General features: G+C 62.0%; 2 protein-coding genes across 3 annotated transcripts in view; one reads left to right on the top strand and one right to left on the bottom strand.

The window, feature by feature from the left end:
* Nucleotides 1–20902, top strand: part of CHST12 (carbohydrate sulfotransferase 12) — a 67279-nt gene that overhangs the window by 39627 nt on the left and 6750 nt on the right. For both annotated transcript variants that reach the window (XR_010836462.1, XR_010836461.1), the window contains exons 2-3: nt 489–638; nt 4127–4190. The gene's annotated coding sequence lies outside the window, so the exon portion shown is untranslated. The remainder of the gene's footprint in view (nt 1–488; nt 639–4126; nt 4191–20902) is intronic.
* GRIFIN (galectin-related inter-fiber protein) lies at nt 7765–9569 on the bottom strand. Its single transcript, XM_059038569.2, is given in 6 exon segments — nt 7765–7927; nt 8073–8239; nt 8759–8918; nt 9015–9094; nt 9336–9463; nt 9466–9569. Coding segments are annotated over 6 exon segments (606 nt in total). The 5' UTR covers nt 9521–9569; the 3' UTR covers nt 7765–7911.

Here is a 20902-nt window from a genome sequence, read left to right as displayed (position 1 = left end):
CTTCTTTTAGTATTTATTGTGAGACAGGTCTGCTAGCAGTGCTTTTCCTAAGGCTTTTTAAACCTGGAAATGTTTTTATTGCACCTTTTTTTTTTTTTTTTTTTTTGCGGTACGCGGGCCTCTCACTGCTGTGGCCTCTCCCGTTGCGGAGCACAGGCTCCAGACACGCAGGCTCGACGGCCACGGCTCACGGGTCCAGCAGCTCCGCAGCATGTGGGATCCTCCCGGACCGGGGCACGAACCCGCGTCCCCCGCATCAGCAGGCGGACTCCCAACCACTGCGCCACCAGGGAAGCCCTGGATTTTATTTTTATTTTATTTTATTTTTTGGCCACACCGCACAGCATGTGGCATCTTAGTTCCCTGACAGGGACCCAACCCGTGCCCCCTGCAGTAGAAGCTCAGAGTCTTAACCACTGGACCGCCAGGGAGAGCCCTGCTTTCCTATTTTTCTCTTAGTGTTTGATTTAACCTTGTGGCCGCCACAGGATGGCCGGTGCAAGCAGCAGACCCGTCCTCGCATCCTTCGTTCAAGACCCAAGTGCCAGCGGACAGCGCCAACCGGCCCATCCTTGGCTGACCCAAGGGACGAAGAGGGGTCCAGCCAGAAGAGCCTCCAGATACCTTCAGCCTCTGAGGTGGGATCTTCTGCACCCCGAGACCACACTGCACAGGGGAGGGACAGGTCTCCAAAGAGAAGTTGGTGTGTGTCTGGAAAGGAACAAGCGAGGCTTTGTCCCTTCCGGCTGCGCGGGCAGGAGTTAAGGAAGGTGACAACTTACAGGGAAGATTTGTGCCCAGGGACAGACTTGGTAGAAGGACATTTAGACAGAGCGGTCGCGAAAGCCTGGAGACTTGAGGGTGTGCGAGCAGCACGCGTTCCTGTCCGCCTGGGAACAGGAACCGGTGAAGCCGCCGGCTCCGGCTTGGATGTGTCCGTGCTCCGAGTCACGGCAATACAGTCATTTTGCTGACGCCCCCTTGCAAAGCCGGGGCACCCCGCTCATGGTCTGCCCACCTCAGGCCCTGACTCAGAGCCTCAGCCAAGGCCGGCCCCGACTCCCCAGCGCCCGTCTTCCCCAGGCCTCAGTCGCCCCATCTACCGCGGCCAGGGCCCGCTCGCGCCGCAGGGCCGCTGAGACGCGGCGGCGTGGGAAAGCGCTTGTCGCCGCGCCAGCCCTGGCCCTTGCGTGCTCGCCGCACTCTGACTCCCGGACAATGCCGGCCTCTGAGCGGAGCCATGGGTGGGCCGTAACCATGGCGAGGGCCCTGCCAGGCAGCAGAGCCAACTGCCCGTCCAGGGTCAGCCGGGCCTGTGGCCCTGGTTACCGCTTTGTCCCGCAGGCTGGAACTGGTCCCGGCCAGCAGGCTCTGAGTGGCTGGCTGTCAGGGAGGGCCGTGCTTACTGCAGGGAACGAAGCTCTTGGCTGGAGACAGGGTTGGGCTTGAGGTGAGGGGAGCTGAGCTGCCTCCGGGGTCCTGAGACCACAGCCAGATTCAGGTCGGAGCACGGCCGGGTCAGGGTGCTACGGGCAGTGCCTTCCCACAGGCCCCAGGAACACCTCCACCCCCCCCTCCGCCACCACCCTCTGTGCTGCCCCCTCCACAGGCGCAGAGCCCGGCGCCCCCGGAAGGGGGGGGCACCCTTCTCCAAATTCCGGGATGTGCCAGGCAGCTGGCCAGAGTACGCAGGGCCCCCTCCAGCCTTCCCCTGGGCGCCTGCACAGCCTGGATGCGCCACGGCCACTGGCTCTGCCCACTTCCCACTACCTGCCTGTCCCAGTGGCTCCCCTCTCAGCCTGGCAGGAACTGGGCACGAGTGTGTGACTTCTTCCAGGGCCCAGAGAGATCAACTCCTCTCCAGCTGTGGGGGTCAGAGTCACCCTCCCCAAACTGTGTTTACAAAACCCACGTTTGCAAACTCAAGGCCTCATTTTTTAAAAAGGAGTAAGGAGAAAAGCAATACAAATAGCACTGAATATATATATATATATATATTTTTTTTCCCCAACTATGCCCACACAAATATCTAAAAGACTTGGGGACCAGGCTGCCTGGGTTCAAATCCCAGCTCTGCCAAGGACATGGTGTGTGACCTCAGGCCGATGTCTTCCCCTCTCTGTGTCTGAGATCCCTCATCTATAAAAATCAACAACGGGACCCACCTCATAGGGCTCTTGTGAAGATGAGGGGGGTCAACCTCTAAGCGTTTAGAAAGAACATCTGCTCTGCTGAGTCCCTGGAGGCCTGGCCCCATGACCCAACCTGCACAGTTTTCATATTTTTCAGGAGTGAGCCCCCTCTCAGCAAGGTCAGCGCCCGGAGCTGGGCTTCCTTTAACCCCTGAAGTCATCGCTAAGACCCCAAGTGGGGAGGGACAGTGAACAGAGAGGGAAAGAGTGTCGGGGGTTGGGAGTGTAGCCCAGACTCGGGAGGAGAGCTGCCCCTCCCCCAGGGAACAGGACGTAACTGTCAGAGGTGCCACCCACCCCCCCAAGCTGGGAATGGGACCCTGCCCCACTGGAGGGGCCTCAGAGGAGGGGGGAGGGAGGGCAGGCAGGGCCTCAGGGGGAGGGTTGGGGGGTATCCCTTGCCTGTCCCAGTTTATCCGCTCTCAGCCGTCCTCTCCGCTACTTGGAGCCTTCTCAGCCCCCCACCCAGGTGCTCTAGGCTGCTTTGCCCCTCCTGGGGAGGGGGGCTGGGACCCAGGCCCTGCCGGAGGGCCAGGGAGGTCTGGGCAGGTGACTTTCCTCCCATCTGGTCTCCCTCCCCACGGGCACCGAAAATGGGGCTGCGGGGTGAGGGTTGTAGCACGGTGAGGCCAGCAGGACCCCCATCTGCAAAACGGAGGCACTGACCCCCACCCAAAACCTAGGCCACGACCCAGACAGGAGGCTGAGCCCCCTTCTCCGTAGGACCCCACCCGCCATGGGCCTCCCAGGCCTGGACAAGCCAAGCCCCCAGGACTTGCCAGGCTACCTGCCAGAGTGGACTCTCCCAGGGTCAGGCGCGCACACCAGCACCCGTTCGACCTCCCACAGGGGAACCAGTGGGCCCGGAGGACAGGGCTGTGGGCTCAGTGCCCACTTGAGGAGCCCCACCTGCTACGAGGCGGCTGACGTCCGTGGGACGCCCTTCAAGGAAGGGCTGCTGCTCACGGGACTGGGGTGGGGGCCTGACCTTGCCTGGGACCCTCACCCAGGGGGCTGGAGCCGAGGGCCTCTCGGTGCTGAAAAGACAGCTCCAGCCGACGGGGTGGGGAGCGGGTAAGCCCGGGAGGGACACGCCCCTTACCCGAGGCGGTGATGCACGGGGACTGAGGGCGTCAGGGGCCCCGGCCAGGGTGGGGAGGGGAGCTGGGACGAACAACAGGTCTGACCACAGCCTCTCACCAGCATTAATCCCTTGCCCTGCTTCGCCACTCTCCAGGGGCCCAGTGTCCTCTGCCCGGCAGCCCTGGGGCCCCCACAGGCATACGGGGATGGGCGGTTACCCCGTTTTGCAGAAGGCAAAACTGAGGCTTCAAAAGAGCAGAGCCCTAAACAAGTAGTGAACTTTAGTTACGGGTGTTCGTGCTGAAGTATCCGGGGCGAAGGGCCGATGTCACCCCTTATTCTGAGATGTATGCGAATCCAGGACGGATCCATATGCGATGGAGCCATGGAACAAAACGTTAACTGTTGATTCCAGATAGCGGGTGCTTGGGTGTTTGCCAAAAGTTGTTTCAACTTTTCCACGTGTTTGAAAATTTTCACAACAAAGTGTTGGGGGGAATTAAAAATGAATATTTAAGACGGGTGCTCCAGCCTACTACAGCCCAGCAGGTCCCGGTCACCTGCAACCAGATTTCCCAAATCCTTCCAGAGACGGTCAGCGCGTGTTGAGCGTCTACGTAGCTATTCTTCTTGTTCCACTGATGTAGCAGACCTTGCCGCATATGGGCTGGGCAGGAGGGCAGCTCCCCGCCCAGGGTGACCCGTAACCCCGTCCTGATGGCAAAAGTGTTGAACTAGTCACCCCCAGGGCAGCTCGGAGGTTGATACCTTGTTCAGTATACATAGTGGCCAGTATTTAGAAACAGGTTATCGGACAGCAACTTAACTTCAGTTTTTTTTTTTTAAATCAGAATATCTGCCCACTCTGGACCCACGTTTTCCTGTGCGTAACTGGAAGAAGCTGAACACGATGGGGTAAGTCCTTTCCTGTTAGCCACAGGCCCCACCAGTTCCTATTGCCCTATCGGCCTCATTCAGTCACGTGGCGCCGTGGGCATTTGAACTCTCTCCTTGACCATCAGAGAGCCTGGCTCCTTTGGTGGCGTTAGAAGCCTGTAGACCTAACTCTCCAAGGCCCAAGCCTTCTCACAAGGCAACCGTGTCTCCCCAGACAGGCCCGGCTCAGTGGATCTACCCCTCACACACACCACCCAGAGAACTGAGGGGAGGACAGGTCCTCTGAGAGATTTTATTTGGCTTGCTAGGAGCAGGGGCTGTCTGGGTGCACCTCTTACAGCTCCTTTTGCTGGAACACAGCACCCTGATGATGTCCTTGGATCTCTGTAGGGTGTCAAGGAATGTGGGGGCTCCTTCCGAGGGGCCTCTGCCATGGCACAGGGGAGGGACGGGAAATGCGTGGGGGGAGGAGGAGAATTTGCTTCCAATCAGCAGGGAAATGGGCTACTATGGTAGGTAGTGAGCTGCCTGTCCCTAGAAGGGTTCAAGCAGGGTGTGGTTCCATTAATTTTTTTTTTTTTTTTTTTTTTTTGCGGTACGCGGGCCTCTCACTGTTGTGGCCTCTCCCTTTGCGGAGCACAGGTTCCGGACGCACAGGCTTAGCGGCCATGGCTCACGGGCCCAGCCGCTCCATGGCATGTGGGATCTTCCCGGACCGGGGCACGAACCCGTGTCCCCCACATCGGCAGGCAGACTCTCAACCACTGCGCCACCAGGGAAACCCCATTAATTTAATAGATACTTATTGGTGCCTCCAGTGTGCCAGGCTCTGTTCCAGGCATGAGAAGTCCAATGGTGAGCACATAGGCCAGCCAGCCCATGTCCAGGAGCTGACTGTCCAGCTGGCAAACCTGTGAGCAGGTAGATCTGTGAACCATAATTTGCTGCTTGGGAGCAAATGCAACAGCGATGGAGAATAAATTCAGCCAGATGCTAAAGGACCCTCTGAGGAGGCAGCATCTAGAAGAGAGGCCTGCGTAATGAGAAGGAGCCGGCCAGGCTGAGCGCTGGGGAAGTGTCCAGGGGAGGTGCCAGTGCAAAGGCCCTGGGGCAGAGACGGCTCAGTGTGTTCCAGGATTGGAGGGAGGCGGACAAACGGGGAGAGATGGAGCCGGAGGTGCGAGGCCTTCGGGCGTGGAGGGGAGGGGTTGCGTTTGTTCTCATCTCCCAAGTGTGGGGACCACCTTAAATAAGACGGGAGCCTGCAGTAGAGGCCTTATAGGTCCACAGCCCCTGTTGGGAGGGCCATCGCTAACTTGTTCAAGGCTCTAAGTGGTTTTGGCCACGTCAATCATTCATTTATTCACTTACTCGTTCAGCAAACATTTCCAGAGCTAGATGTGTTCTGGAGCAGCTGGGGCCGGGGGGGCTGGAGTGAGACCTGGTCCCCAACCTCCAGAAGAGGCAGGGTGATGAGGGCAGGAGGTAGAGGGAAGCAGAGGTCAAGGAGGGCTTCCCAGAGGAAGTGTCCTCTGAGCCGAGGGAGGAGCCGATGGTTCTGTCCAAGGGGCTGTGGTGCTGAGACGGGGCACAGTTACAGATGGGCGCCTCCACTGTGTGCTGAGAGCAGCGGGGTCACGGAAGGGTTACCACATGGCACATAGCCCCTGCAGCAGGACCTTCTGAGACCGTAACTGCCTGCACCCCATTTTGTAGCTGGGGAGACTGAGGCTCAAGGACGCAGTGGGTCTGCGGCCCCTGAGGTCTGATTTGCCCCACAGAAGGGCTGATTCGAAGCTGACTCAGCTCAGGGCCAACATGGAGGGAAGGGGTGTGTGTGTGTGTGTGTGTGTCCGTGTGTGTGTGTGTGCGCGCGCGTGCTTGAAGCCTGTCAGGTCTGGATATTTGAGCTCCATCCCTCATCTGCTGAGCAACCCTAGGCAAGTCACTTAACCTCTCTAAGCTTATTTCACATCTGTAAAAGGAGCATGGCTCTCCATACCTGGCCAAGTTCTTGGGAGATGGTGCTGACCTGGCCCTTGGGTGCAGCCCAGCAAAATTCGGAGTCAGTGTGTCTGCCTCTGAACCCAGGCTGTCCGCAGGCTCAGCAGCCACCCCAAACTGAAGAAGATAAAACCCGGCCTATTCTGTCCTTCCCCCCCGTCCCACCTTGCACTGCTATTGGGGAGGCAGAGTTTCACCAGGAAGGGAGCCTTTTGTACGCAGGGAGACGGGGCCCAGAGGGGGCGAGCAGCCAGCTCAGGTCGCAAAGCGGGGGGCCTGCACCACGAGCAGGGAAGCCCCGTCGGTGCGCTCCGCGTCCCCAGGATCAGGAGAGGCCTCACCCCTTCCCCGCCAACCCAGTCCTTCCCAGGGCCTGGTTGGCTAGCCGTCCACCAGCCCACCGGCCCCCAGCCCCTCCCGGCTGACACAAAAGGCCAGGCCTCCTGCAGGAGGGGGCGGGAAGGGGCTCCTGGGCCAGCTGGGCCACGGACACAGATGGGGAAGTGAGCGGAGACAGGAAGGAAGCTGCACTGCTGGAGTCTGGGGCCACCATTGTCTCACCTGGGGGCGGGGGCACCGCCGGCTCCCCTCCGCCCTGGATGGTTCCTCAGCTCCAGAGGGCACTGGGTCGCTGGGCCCTCCCCTCTGTGGGCCCCACCCTGCTGCTGACTTCTTCCCCGACCCAGCCTCAGTTTCCCCAGCTGTAAAACTTAGAGGGCAAGATGCTCGGGGGCAGGTCTGTGTCCTGCCAGGAATCCCACAGCAGGTGATGTCATGACGAGCGCCAGCCGTTTCTCTAGTGCTTCTCCTGAATCAGCTGGTGGAGCCTCACCATTCCCGATGACTTGAGGGCTCTCTTCGCGCCCAGAAATTCAGGAACTTGGCCAAGGTCGCATATCGGGGCAGCAGAGCTGCAACTCAGACCCAGACAGCCGGTTCTACACCCCACCCTCCTGTCTGTGATATCACCGACCTGCGCCTTTTCTTTAAATAATTCACTTGTGAAGGCTGAACACCGGCTAAGCCTCATCCTAAACTGTGACGTCACCATTTTAATTGAGATGGACGGAGAGATGGATGGGTGAGCTGGGCTCAGAAGGCAGGGGCCGGCTGGGGGGACCCCCAGCTGTGCTCACTCTCCAGGGCTCCCTCCTCCCCCACCACACGCACAGAAGGGGGCAGGGACAGGACTTGCAGGAGGGACCCTTCCGTGCACCCTACAGGAAGTAGGGCAAAGAGGAAGCTTTGGGACCTCTCAGTAGACTGCCCTGGGCTGGGGGCTGAGGGCGGAGCCGGAGGGGGTGAGTGTCCTGGGTGAGGACAGCTGGGACCTTCTGGCCCATGGCCAGGAGCCCTCCCCTCCTCGGATCTCACCACCACTCCCCACCCCCAGATAGGGGCCTCCCCACAAGCCTGCGTCCATCCCAGCACCCCCCAGACCCTCAGTGTCCTGGGGGTGAGGTAAGGGGCTGGACCACCCCCAGGACATAGGTCTCAGGGACCCCTAGACCTGGGGAGGGTGTCCAGGGCTGCTTCCAATGGCCCCACCCCACCCCAGCCCATGCCCCTCTCCAAGTAGCCAAGCTCCTGCAGCCTGCTTAAATTTTATTGAAGGTGGAGCTGGAGTGGGGGGGCCCAGAACCACAGGGCCCTCCCCCCAGCTTCCCCGGCGTGGGTTTCACCGGACGTGGGATGGCCAATGGCCAAGGCTCGATCCTGGGACTTCGGACACAGCTCAGTAGCCCACGTCCCTGCAAGCATCCAAGACACCCGCCTCAGCTCCAGCCCCACCCCGGCACAGACTCAGCAGATGGGGACAGGGCCAGCCCACAGCCCCCTCCCAGGCAAATGGGGTACCGGGATAAAGATGCTCTGTGGGCGGGGAGGGAACATTACCCCCAGCTCAGGCCTCTCCTGGCCAGCTCCACCTGGGCCAGGCGGTGGTCACTCAGCACCTGCACCCGCGTGATGGCGGCCAGTGGCCTGTGGCGGTGGGAGAACTGTAGCACCTTGCGCTCCTGGGCGTGGACATGGAAGTGCTCCGCATCTGAGCTGACCTCCATCTGTGAGCGGGAGGCCAGTGACCCACGGCCCACTGAGCCTGCGTCCTGCTCCTGCATTGAGCTCCGAGAGCTCCGAGTCCAGGAAGCGTAGCCGGGGGGCCCAGGGTTCCCTCAGCACGTGGAACCCCCGTCATGCAGGCCCGCCCCATGGGAGTTCTGAGCTCCCAGCTGGGAGTCTCTCCCTCTCTCCTCGGAGGGGTGGCTGGCGGCCAGGGGGTGGGCATCCTGTTGCACCCCCCAGACCCAGCAGTGAGACTCCCGCACTGGCCCTTTTACCCGTAAGCATCTCTAATAAGCCCCCTCCCCCAGGGGCTCCCGGTGGGGACAGCAGTGCTGCTGGAAGCCAGGGATACAGGGAGCCCTAGATGCTACACAGCATCCTTCCCACAAAGCAGCAGGTGGCCCTGATGTGTCCACAGGCACCCCAACCCCCGCCTCCCTGCCCCTCCCCCAAGGGCCTCGCCCACCCCACCCCATGGGCTCCCCTGCCTCCCAAGGGCCTCGCCCCACTCCCGTCACCTCAAAGGGCTCCCCGAGCACCAGCGGGAAGATATTGGACACCTCCTCCTGGCCCCAGTGGCCGCCCTGAAAGGTGTTGGCCACGATGGTGGCGCTGGAGAACCGGGGCTTGATGTGGAAGACGATGTCCCCTGCCTCAGACAGGAAGTTGATCTCAAACCTGGGGGCATCACGAGGTTCGTGAGAGCAGCAGACAGCCGGGCAGTCACCCACCCAAGGCCAAGGAGGGGACCCTGGGGAGGGCGACGACCCTTACTTGTCCTCTCCAGAGTCAGAGTGTCCCTGGACTAGCAGGTTCCAGCCCGGGGCCAGGCCCCCTGCATAGAAGGCTTCAAACTGCAGGCAACAGAGGGGACAGAGGGCCCTGTGTCTGTGGCCTCCTTTCCCTCCAATACCCACTTGCCCAGGAGTCCCCCGAAGTGCACGCGCTTTGCCGGGCCCTGGGCCCTGTGAGCAGCATTCCCTCTCAGCGTGGGGGTCTCGTGGGAGGGCAGCTCTGTGGGGAAGGCGCACAGCTGACTGCGGGACCCTCCCCGCTGGCCCTGCTCCCCTCTCCCCAAGCCCAGGTCTCACCCACCTGCAGCGCCATCTCTCCAGCTTCTGCTGGGAGCAGGGCCAGCCTGGGGATATAGGCGGGCTGGGCTGGGCGGGGGCTCGGGAGCCGCACCCCAGGGGTGGCTGATGAGGTCACTGTGCCTTTCCCTGCCCAGCCCCCACCTCCATCCTCAGCCTCTCGCCCTCCCCCAGCAGCAGGTCCTCCATTCAAGCTCCAGGGACAGGGTGGCCCGCCGGCCCCTCCCCACCCCCATTGCCTCGGTGCCTGTCTGCCTGTCAAAGTTCACCTCGCTTCTGATCCTTCAGGCACCTGGGAGAGCAGCTTCCCCTCCGTTCTTGCGGGAAGGGCGTGGCCGAGGCAGCCCCCCACTTCCAGGATCTCAGGGACCCACACCCTCCCATGTGGTCAAGCAAGGAGCCGGCCCGGCCTTCGGGGCGTCAGACCACCTGGTGCCTCCAGCCTGTGCCCCCCGGCCCAGCGCAGCCCAGCCCCCACCCCCGCTGCCCTGCTCCAGAGGCTCAGCCGGCCCCGAGGGGCCGAGCTGGGATTAGGCTGGGCCGCTGCGGTCAGCGCATTCCAGGACGCTGGCGGGCGGACAAGATGGGGGAGGGCCTTTCCCACAGCCCCTCTCCTCTCCTGCCTCCTGGGCCCTGGCGCGGGGGAGGGGGCCAGGCCGGGGCCCTCGGGGAGCGTGTGGCGGAGACAGGCAGAGTCTCCCCAGGCTTTGGGGGCAGCCGCGGGGGCCTCTTGGCTGGGCTGTCCGGGGGGGCCGACCCAGAGAGGAGCCAGGGCGGGCTCAGGGAGCACCTGGGCTGCTGGCGCGGCGAGCGTGCGGCGTGCGGCGCGTGCGCGGCGAGCAGGTGGGTGAGGGTGTAAGGGTGCAGGTGACGGGGTGGGGGGGCGCGGGGCGGTGCGCGTGGGGCCGGGCGGCTGGGGAGACGCAGCGTGTGCGACAGCGCGCCCGTGGCCGTGGGAGGCGTCACGTCCGAGGTAAGCGCGTGCGTGAGCTGCCCTTTCCCCGCCCAGCGCCCAGCGAGCCTCGGCGGGGCGGGCGTGCATCTGGCCCCCCGGGGCCTGAGGGGCGCCCGGCCAGGACTGCCAGCCCTGCGTAACCCCACCACTCCTCTCGGGCCAGTCTCCCCTCCAGCCCCTGGTGCGTCCGCCTGGCCTCTCCGCCTGTGCTGGTGACGGGCGTGTGCCTGTCATGTTTGGTGCGGGGGTTGATGCGAAGGCCAAGGCCGGGAAGGGCAGTTTTGTCCTCCCGGCAGGCACGGGACAGGGCCGGCCGGGCCTGCAGGGGGCAGCCCCGGGCGGCGGAGGCGAGGCTGCCTGCATGGCTTCCTGCCTCAGACACCAGACTGCCTGCACGCACCTCCCTGTCCCAACCCAGCGAGGCCGTCCTGGGGACTGAAGGCTGCAGACCCCTCCCCCCCTCCTCCCCCCAGGGATCACAGAGAGGGGAGCCCCTGCCACAGTGGCCCAGCAGGAGGGTGAGGCCCCTTGCTGTCTCTGCACCTCCCTGTCCCATCTCCTGTCCAGCTGCTAGGTGGGGACGTGGAGCCTGTTCTCTGGGTACAGCACTGGCCGGTGCCCAGAGCCCAGTGAGGGTCAGGGCACACGGTCGGGGGAGCAGAGCAGGCTTCCAACCGGCTGGGCGACCTGGGGCTATAGCAGCCTGTGGGCCGCAGTCTTCCCAGCTGCACGCGGCAGTTCTCTTCCCCGCGCCTGTCTCCTGGGCAGGGGAGGGTGGCCCGGGGTGGCCTCGGCCCTGGCTAGATGCAGCAACCTGGGCTGCGGTCTCCTGGCTTTGAGGTCATCGGGGGTTCTGGTGGAGCGTCCTTGGGAGTCAGGGGCCTGGAGCCCTAGCTGGGTGTCGGGGGCGGGGCCCTGGCCTGGGGGGAGGAGCCTGAGGGCCCCTGATTGGGGCAGGCCTGTCCCGCTCTAAGCCTCAGCCTCCCCATCGATGGGGGACAATGGGGGCTGTGTTGAGGTAGCCCACTGGGCCTGAAGGGGGCCAGGGTGTGAGCCTGCCTGGAGGCCTCAGAAAGCCCAAGTGGGATGACGCAGCTCTGGGCCCCCCCCCACCCCGTGACACCTGTGCCCGGCACGAGCCTACACCTGGCCGGGGCTGTGGCCTCCCCACCCCCCGGCTGTGGCGTGGGAGCCAGGGGCAGCCGAAGCTCTCAGCCGTGGGGATGGCCAAGGGCCCAGAAGGCCCCAGCAGGGCTGGCGGGGTGGAGAGCGGGACACCGAGGCCGCACTTGGCTGGCCCAGCCCTGCAGGCACACTCCAGCCAGTCCTCGGGCCCCTGAGGCGGGGGCAGTGGGCAGTGCCCCCACCTGGAATTGTTGGCCAGCCGGGGCTGGGTGCTACGGCTTGGGGCCTGGGAGCAAACAGACCTGCCCGGCCAGACGGTGCCCCTCTTCCTTCCGGATGTGCGATTTTGCCTTGGACTGTTGGTTTCCATAGGCTCCAGAGGAGGTAGCAGGGTCTCCACCCAGCTCCACAGAGATCTTCACCAGGATGGCGGCCTGGGCTCAGAGGCCCGCCCTCAGCCCCGGGGCCACCATCGCCAGGTGGCGCGAGGCGTGGGGCTGGTGCTCAGAGGTACCCGGAAGAGAAATCCTGCCCTGTGGCATAGTGATAACCACCGTCTACCCGGAGCTCACGCTGCCAGGCACTCAGCTAAGCTCTTTATGTGCAGCATCACATGTCCTGCACCGGGTATAAGGGCACAGAGAAGTTAAGCAACTTGCCCAAGGTCACAGAGCCAGATTTTGAACCCAGCAGCCTGCCCCTGCATGTGAAGCCCTTCACCAGACCAGGATGGGAGGTTATCAGGGTCAGCTTCCTGGAGGAGGAGGCAGCTGAAGCGGGTCCTAGAGAATGAGTAACAATGAGAAGGTGGTAGGGAAGAGTGAGAGCAGAACACCGGGAGGCAGGGCTGTGCAGGAGGCCTGTCGACGCCAGGCAGGGTCTGACACACCTCGGTGCCCCACAGACCTCGGGCACAAGTCCCCCGGGACACTTTGACGAGGACTGCCTCATCTTTTGGGGAGACCAGCACAGCTTTCGTGGGCTTCGTGGAGTCAGGCGTCATTGCGCAGACTTGAGCAACGAGGAAACAGACAGGGAAACCTCCCCAGAGCACCGTGGCAAAGGGTGGCAGCATCAGGACGCGAGGGCCGCCTCCGGACCCCAGCCCCGCGCTCTTTCCAGCCCCCATCCTTTCTTGTCGTGAGTGACCCGCCTGGCCTACCAACGACCGATTCCGGGTCTGGGGGGGTCTCAGGCCGGGCCAGGCTGCCCCAGGAGCCCTCTTCAGATTCCAAGACCATCCCAGGACCTCCCCTCCGCCCCGTCCCCAGCCCACATCTGGAACCACTTGCTGACAGATCAGCATGGAGATTCCCAGCCCTCACTTGTCAGGGAGGCACCAGCAGCTTCCACGCAGGGGCCACACCTGGCCCGGGACACACAGCTTCGGGCCAGCTCTCCCCCTGGATGGGTGCTTGGTGGCCTTTGCACTTAGTGGTTCACCTCCTCTCCCCCCTGCTGGGGCCACGGTGTGAGTGTGCCCTCTGGGTCAACAGGGAGAGTGAGGGCAGTTTGAAAACACCGTCCCACACAGGTGGGGAAACCGAGGCCCGGGAGGCGAGGGCTTGCTGAGAGGCAGCCTAGGCAGCAGCAGCGCCACTGAGCTCTAGCCTCTGCTGCCCCTTTGAGGCCCCTCGTAGGACCTTGGCTGTAAGGCCTGTTAAAGGCTGGAGCAGCCCAGTGCCGCTCCTGGGAGAGGGCAGCAAGGTCCCCCCTCCTGATGCTCCCTCACCTGTCCACTCTGAATCCTCTAGCAGCTTCCCAGCCACCACCTGTCCCCAGTCCTGTTCTCTCAAAGCTTAGTCGAGTCGTTCATAAAAGCTTCCCGGGTCTCTCCCTCCTCTGAGCTGTACTCGCTCACTCAGGACAGAAGTCATTTCCAACCCAAGCCATTCACTGAGGCCCTACTACGTGCCAGGAGCTGCCTCAGACCCTCAGAGATCTATAGGGAAGGAGGCAGGTCTGAGCCTGTTACACGTGGGCACCTCCTCTCCCACCTCCTCCCACCCGCCTGCCGGTACCCATGCAGCTCCTGGCACACAGTAGGTGCTCAAGAAAATGCCATGACCATGCCACTCGGGGCAGACAGAGGCCCCAGACTCAGGGAAGGGAGATATGAGAGTGACCAAGGGAACTCAGCTCATCCTGGACACTATCGCTATCACTTATCAGCTGAGCCCCTACTGTGTGCTCAGTGCTATGCCAGGTGCTTGTCATGAATTCGTCTGCTGGCTGGGTTACCATCTCCACATCACAACCAGCTGCCCATTCAGTTACTGAGCTAATGTTAGCTGAATCCTGCTCTCTGCCAGGCCCTGTGCTATGGTTCACAAGACAGACAGACAGACAGTCTTTGCCCTCATGGAGCTTCCAGTGTCTGAGGAAGGGAGCAAACATTAAATGACAAATCCAACATCACGTTACTGAGTTATTATTATGATAAAAGCTCTGACGGGAAAATATGGGGAGTGATGATCGTGTACAGGGGGGACTTGTATGTGATATGAGCTGGTCAGGGCAGACTTCCTGGAGGAGGTGACATTAGAGCTGAGCCCAGAAGAGAAGGAACTAGCCAGAAGAAGGGGTAGGGGGAAGAGTGTTGCTGGCAAAGGGAACAGCATGTGCTAAGGCCCTGGGGAGGGAAAGGCCAGGATGGGGAAGACAACTCCCCAGCCGACCTCTGAGGCTGAAGTCCAGCCCTTCCTGGCCTTCCCTGCCAGGCACCACCGTCCCCTCCCTAATTTGGCCCAGTATTGTTCCTGGCCAAGCCGCCCACCCAATGCCTGGCCATTGTCCGCGTCTTAGTCTTTCTGCCCCCGCATCTCTTATCATCCAGAGAATCTACTCACTTGGGGACACATGGGGGCTGATAAGGTTTCACTGGAGCCAGTGCTAAGCAGGTGCTGCCAGATCTGACGCCGCCCCTCTCCCGGGCATGGGGGGTCCAGTGGCGGCCCAAAGGACGCTCGGCGTCGGCTTGGCCTCCCTCCCGCGCGGACCCCGCAGGGCTCACCTCCTGGGGCTGCGCCTCCTGCTCCATACCTTTCCCTCCATGCCCGTGCAGACCAAAGCAGGCCCACCTGCCCCTGACAGGCAGAGCACCCTTGCCCCTCCCTGGGCTTCAGTCTCTCCATCTGAGGTTGCCAAGTGAGACGATGAGCGTTGCCTGTGAGCTCAGCTGGGGACAGAAGCAAAGTTGGACTTGGCCCAGAGAAGGGACGTGGAGATGGGGCTCTGGGTGGGCCGGGCCACGGAGACGCCACGCAGGTGGGGGTAAGGCTGGTGTTTCTCCCTCCCTGGCAGGCCTGGGCCTGAGGCAGCAAATGGGGCTCCTGCCCAGACAGAGGCAGGAGCCCTGAGGGAGTGCAGAACCCACCCCGGGGCCAGGCCTTAGCTCCAGTTGGGCAGGGGGAGGGCTCTACCCCCATTCTATTTTACCAGGCATTTTATAGATGCGGCAACCAAGGCTCACGAGGAGATAGAGCTGGCCCGGGTCCACGCAGCCAGTCGCTGGTGGAGCTGCCGTTCTTAGTCACAACCCTGCAGAAGTGGGGCCAGGGTCTTGGGGGCAGGATAGAGGCGCCCCAGCTTCCCTCTGTCATTTCCTGGCTCCCACAGCGACGCTCCTTGGCTCAGCATGTGTGTCAGCAAGAGCCCCTCCCTTTGCAGTCCTCCAAGTGAGTTCATGTGTGCTCGTAGCCCTGCTGGGTGAGGGCTTCCCTCCCCACCTTACAGATGGAGAGACCGAGGCCGCTGGGGGCAGTGTGACCACCAGTTTCCCTGGTGAGGCGTTGCCGTGAACGACCCTCGAGGGGTCACTCGGAGCCCTTCAAAAGGATGTGCTTGAGAGACTCCAAAAGCCCTTGGTGGTGCTGCTCGGGGGGTTGGGGGGGAGAGGGCTCCCTAATGGCCCTGGTGGGTTGGGACCTGGATGGACTGTGGGACCTCTTGGGCCTTGGGCCAGTACCAGCCATGAGTTTTCCCACGGTGGCAGCCATCATGGAGGAAGCTCAACTAGCCCAGACAGGCCTATCAGAAAGGGGGCCACTGGCTGGGCACAATAGCCAATGAGAGGGGCTGGGGGCCAGCCGGGCTGGTCAGGGCAGGGTGGAGCAGCCCGGCTGACATCTGGCCTGGAGGGGGAACTGTAAGCGTTCCTCCAGATGGGCCCTGTGCTCCGGCAGCCTCCAGGGAAGCAGCCTGCGCCAGGTTTATAAACACACGCAGCAGCAGCCCGGATCTGAGGGCGGAGGGGCTGGGAATCCCATTAGATGAGACGGTGGCTGGGGGATCCTAGAGCTGGCCTGAAGATGGGGCTGCCAGAGCCTCGAGGACCCAGAGAGCCCCGCCCCCAGCACCGGGCCAGACGTGGGGACACAGGACAGCAGGCGTGGGTTCAGGCCCCACTCTGTAGAGAGTGGACCTCCACGTGCTGCTCTGTGACCCAGGGCCATGACCCCTCCCCAGTGAGGGGTGAGGTAAGGGGAGGGGAACCAGACCCAGGCAGCCCTCCATCACTCGCTCCCAAGCATTTACAGAGCGCCTGCTGCATGGAGTTGTGGGGAGCACGGCAGAACATGCATTGCGGTGGGAGAGACAGATGATAAACAGCTCAACAAATATTATACGTGGAATATTCTAGATGGTGATTTGTGCTAGGAAGAAAGTAAAATAGGACAGTAGCGTTAAAACAGAAAGCTGTACCATCCAGTTCAATAGCCCCGGACTGTACTTAGATGTTGAGCACCTGAAATGTGTGAATTGAGATGTGAGTGTAAAAAAGAAACTGGATTGGGAGTTCCCTGGTGGCTTAGTGGTTAGGATTCTGGGCTTTCGTTGCCATGGCCCGGGTTCATTCAGTCCCTGGTTGGGGAACAGAGATCTGGCAAGCCATGCGGCGCGGCCAAAAAACCCCAGAAAGCAAAAAACCCCACTAGATTTACAAGACTTAGTGCAGAAAAATGAGGTAAAATATCTCATTAATAATCTCATATTGATTACTTGTTAAAATGGTACTATTTTGGATATACTGGGTTAAATGTGTAAGATATTATTAAAATTAATTCTACCTGTTTTAAAAACTTTTTTAACGTGGCCACTAGAAAATTCTTAAGTTGCATCTGTGCCTGCATTATGCTTCTCTGGGATGGCTCAGGCTGAGATGGTAGGAGGGGAGGGCTGGGGGCTATTTCAGCTGGAGCAGGAAGGAAACTCTCAGGGGAGGTGACCACTGCCTTGAGACCTCATTTTGAGAAAGACCCAGCCTGGGAGACCCAGAAAGAATGACCCAGGCAGAGGGAACTGTAGGTGCAAAGGCCCTGAGGTCAGCGCAGCAAGGGGGCTGGCATGGCCGGGGTGTCGGGGGCTGGGGCAGTGTGAGGTGACATTGTGGAGATGAGCTGAGGCTACACCTGTGAGAGGGACCGGCTGGGGCCGGACCACGTGAGGAACCTCCGGCGGCCCCCTAAACGCTGGGGGCAGCAGCGTGGGGAATGAGCTGGTCCGGGTCTGCCCCCTCCCCAGAATCCTCCCGGGGCAGCTCTGGCCCAGCACAGCCAGGGAGCCCCAGCCAGTGCCCCCGCCCAGGACACCCGGAGGTCAGTGCGGTCACTGTGTCCCCACACCACGCTCCCTGCAGCCCCCCGGGGCCAGCCGCCACATGCCCCCCACCCGCTCAGGCTGACCCCCTCAAACGCTCTCGCCAAGATCTTGGGGAAAGGCCCAGGGGAGCCGCCAGCTCCCAAAATAACCTCCCACCAGTTCCAGGACATCTGTGGGGGGCGGAGTCCCAGAACCCCAGGCTGAGAGCCCCATGCGGGGTGGAGGCTGGGAATGGGGACGGGCTGGGGGCGGGGAGGGAGGGAGAGAAGACGAGATGGCCAGAGACCAGTAGAGGCGCATGGAGAACCGGGGCCAGGGAAGGGGGCAGAGGCGACGGGTGGAGCACGGGGCCCCGGGCAGCACTCGTGTCAGGCTGGGCGGCCCCCAGCCCCTTCCGAAGGGCAGGCCAGGTGGGCCTCCGGGGGAGGGAGCGGGCTGCGCCCCTGAGATGAGGTCTGGCTGGGTGGGCAGCTGAGCAGGTGGGCGTTAGATGGCCGGTCGGTGCCGGGAACGGGGCCCTCACAGCACAGCCCAGCAGCCCCATCTGACCAGGCTGGGCTCCACCGGGCCTCAGAGGCTCCGAAGAAATCCTCTCTTAGGCTCCCTAGTTTCCCGGGGGGAAACCGAGGCTCAGAGAGGCCGAGTATCTTGTCTGAGGATCACAGCTCGTGAGAGGCAGGCGAGGACTCTTTCCCCTCTGTGTCCTTCACGGACTGGGCCCCCACTCGCCCAGCTGGCAAGCTCCCCTGCCCTGGGTTGCCCGGGGTTGGGAACTGTCCCCTGAACGGTGTGGCCAGCACTGGCCGAACTTGTGGAAGCCCCAGCCCAAGGAGCAACGAGGCAGGCAGGAGCCACCGTGGGCCGCCACCCGGGGCTGGGGGAGAAACTGGCGGAGAGGGGCTGCCTAGGGGCCCGACCCTCCCCACCCCAGGGCGCAGCCTGGAATTCTGGGAAGTGGGAGCTGCGTGGTGGTTCCCTGACATTAAAGGGGCTTTACTGCAAGACCCCTAGCCCTGTCCGCACGGTCCATCTCCATCCATCCATCCATCATTCATTCAACAAACATTTAGTACAGGCTCATGGTGTCGGGGGCGCTGGGCGGCCGCCGTGGGGTGAGGTAAACAGTCTCAGTGGAAGACTAAGACCCAGAGCAGGTGGAGGCCGCCTGAGGCGACCTGGACGTGGTGGGGGCCCGTGTGGGCACACGGGGAGGTGGGCAGCCTTGGACTGGTCTGGGGTCTGCAAGGTAAGGTCCGGGTCGGGACCCTGCAGGGTCTGGGGTGCCCCCAGCCCGCACATCCCGGAGAGGGGTCGAGGCGTTTCCTACCCCAAACCAAGACCGTCCATTAAATGACCCCACCTCCACTCCACGCCATCAAGGTCCTGCTTGTTTTGTGATGGTGGGAATTTTACAACGTGTTTCTTGGGCTAGAAAAGAAAAGAAAAACCACTTGTGTGTTTAACTCCGGTGGTGCCGGAGGGCCTTCTGTGTGACGGGGAAGCCCTGCAAGGGTCAAGTTCAAGAAGTGAGTGCCTGCCAGGTACCTGAGAGAGCAGCGGGCCGGGGGAGGGGGAGGGGAGGGGTAGGTCGAGTCGAAGCAGGTGCCCACCTGGCTGGGGGGTGCCTGTCCCTCAGGCCACAGCAGGATGCTCTGGAGGAGGGCCAGGTGGGCGGGACTCCGGGGCCCCAGGACAGAGGCCAGGCCACCCTCAGGGGACGGGAGAGGGCCCAGGGGATGGTGCACAGCGGAGGGCACGGTCGGCCGATCTCCCCATTGAAATGCTGGGAGAGGCCCCTGAGAGGGGCCCCAGCTTGAGCTTAGCCACAGGAGGCCTGGGGGAGGCAGAGGGCAAGGCCGAGTGGGTGGGGAGGAAGTGGAGACCCTTGCACCCCCCTCGCCTCCTTTCACTTCCTTGGCCTCTCCCCTCCCCCGGCCCTCCCTGCCCCAGACGGCGGCTGGGGCCTGGGCGCAGCGTGCCGGCCCACCCCAGCTGCCTGGCCACCGGGCCCTCCACCCCTGTCCCCTCTCTGACTGCTGTCCCACTTCCCCAGGCTGGGACGGGACACGAGAGTCTTTCAAAAACATTTCCTTTGCAAAATAATCCTTCGAAATATGTTTTTGGAAACAAACTCCTGATCAGAACAGGAAGAAGTTAATTACAGCCCCTCCCCAGAGGGGTGCGGGGAAGGAAACCTGGTGCTCAGAAACACGAGTGAGGGCCAGGTTGGCGGCTCTGGCGCCCCACCCGCGCGTGGCCTCAGGCCCCCTTCCCCGTACCCTGCTGGCCCCTGGCCCCCCTCCCCCCTCAGGGCCCAGATGGGGAGCCGGAGACCCAGAGAGGCCCGGGGGCGTGGCCAGGGTCACAGGTTCCAGGCAGAGCAGGGCAGAGCGGCCTCCCCTTGCTCCCACGAGGCGTCCATGTGAGCGCGTGTGCATACGCGTGTGCCTGTGCGTGTGGACGGGAAGGTGAGCCGGGGCGTGTCTCACTGAGGTGGGCTGAGGAAAGCCTGCGGGCCTGCAGTGCTGGCTTAGCTGGAGCTGGGCCTCTGCGGGCCGACTTCCTCATGGCCCCAGGCCCCCTTTCCAGGTGCAGAGGTGCTGGACTAGGACCACAGGAGGGAGATGGGGGCCCCTCTTCCGTGCTCCTGACCTCAAACCCCGAGCACCTTCCAAACAAGGCCCATCTGGGTTCCCCGAGGACCTAGACCAGGGCCCACTATGGACTGCCTTCTGGGTGTTGCTACGTCCATCTCCCTGAGCTCTGATACTCGTGTTCTGGGTTATGTCTTACGGGTAGTAGCGCTCTGGTTATCTTGGACGTTTGGGGCGTCTAAACCCTAACTCTTGCTTCGCCATTCGGCCAGGGGTCTTACCGCCCAGCCCTCAGCACCAGGGTTCATTTAAGTGGAAATCTAAGGAATGAGCCCTGGGGGCCATTCTCCCACACACCTGTCCTTCTGGTCATCCTGTCCGTCCATTTATCTCATGTCCTTCTGTCCATCTGTATTAGCTGCCTGTTGCTGTTGTAATAAATTACAGCAAACTTAGTGGCTTGAAACAAACAACACGGTTTATCATCTTACTGTTCTGTGGGTCAGAGCTGGGTCTCGCGGGTTAAAATCAAGGTGTGGGCAGGGCCGCGTCCCTTCTGGAGGCTCTACGAGAGAATCAGTTTTCTGGCCTTTTCCAGTTTCCAGAGGCGGCCTGCATTCCTTGGCTGGAGGCCGCGGCCCCAGGCTTCAGAGCCAGCAGCGATGTCACTCGGCCTCTACTTCAATCTTCACAGCACCTCCGCCTCCCCTTTTCATTTATAAAACCCTGGTGATTACACCTGCGTGGCCCAGGCTAATCTCTCGGAGGCGCAGTTCTACCTGCCGTCTCATCCTGCCATGTATCTGAGCAGCTGTTCAGCCATCCATTCATTCTCCTGCCATCTACCCACCTATGCACCACCTCTCCATCGGTCCAGCCAGCCAGCCAGCCCGGCGTTTATCTACCTGTCCTTCTATCCTTCTTTCTACCCACCTATCTATCCTTTTGTCTGTCCGCCCCCCCCATCCATGCATGTGATCATTCATCCACCATCCCATCTCTCCGTCCCTCAGTGCTAACTTCGGTCTTTCCGTCCTGTGTCCGTCCGTCCATCCACTCACATGCACATCTGTCCATCTGTCTGTCCAGATGGGGCAGGATGCCAAAGGAGGGTCAGAGAATCACAGAGGATGTGGTGGGGACAAAGGGTGGGGCCCCAACCCTCCCAGACTCTGCCTGGCTCGGTTTTCCTCTCGCTCGCAGCTCAGCTCCTTCCTGGAACCACCAGTTGTCACCACCGCCCCCCAGATGAATGGCTTCCTCTGCCACACCCACCTGCCCAGAGTGGGGCCTCTC

Source organism: Kogia breviceps, chromosome 14 (genome assembly GCF_026419965.1).
Source record: "Kogia breviceps isolate mKogBre1 chromosome 14, mKogBre1 haplotype 1, whole genome shotgun sequence".
In the NCBI taxonomy this organism is placed as follows: Eukaryota; Metazoa; Chordata; class Mammalia; order Artiodactyla; family Physeteridae; genus Kogia; species Kogia breviceps.
Note: the sequence above shows the minus strand (reverse complement) of the source record. Positions and strands in the feature narration are given on the sequence as shown.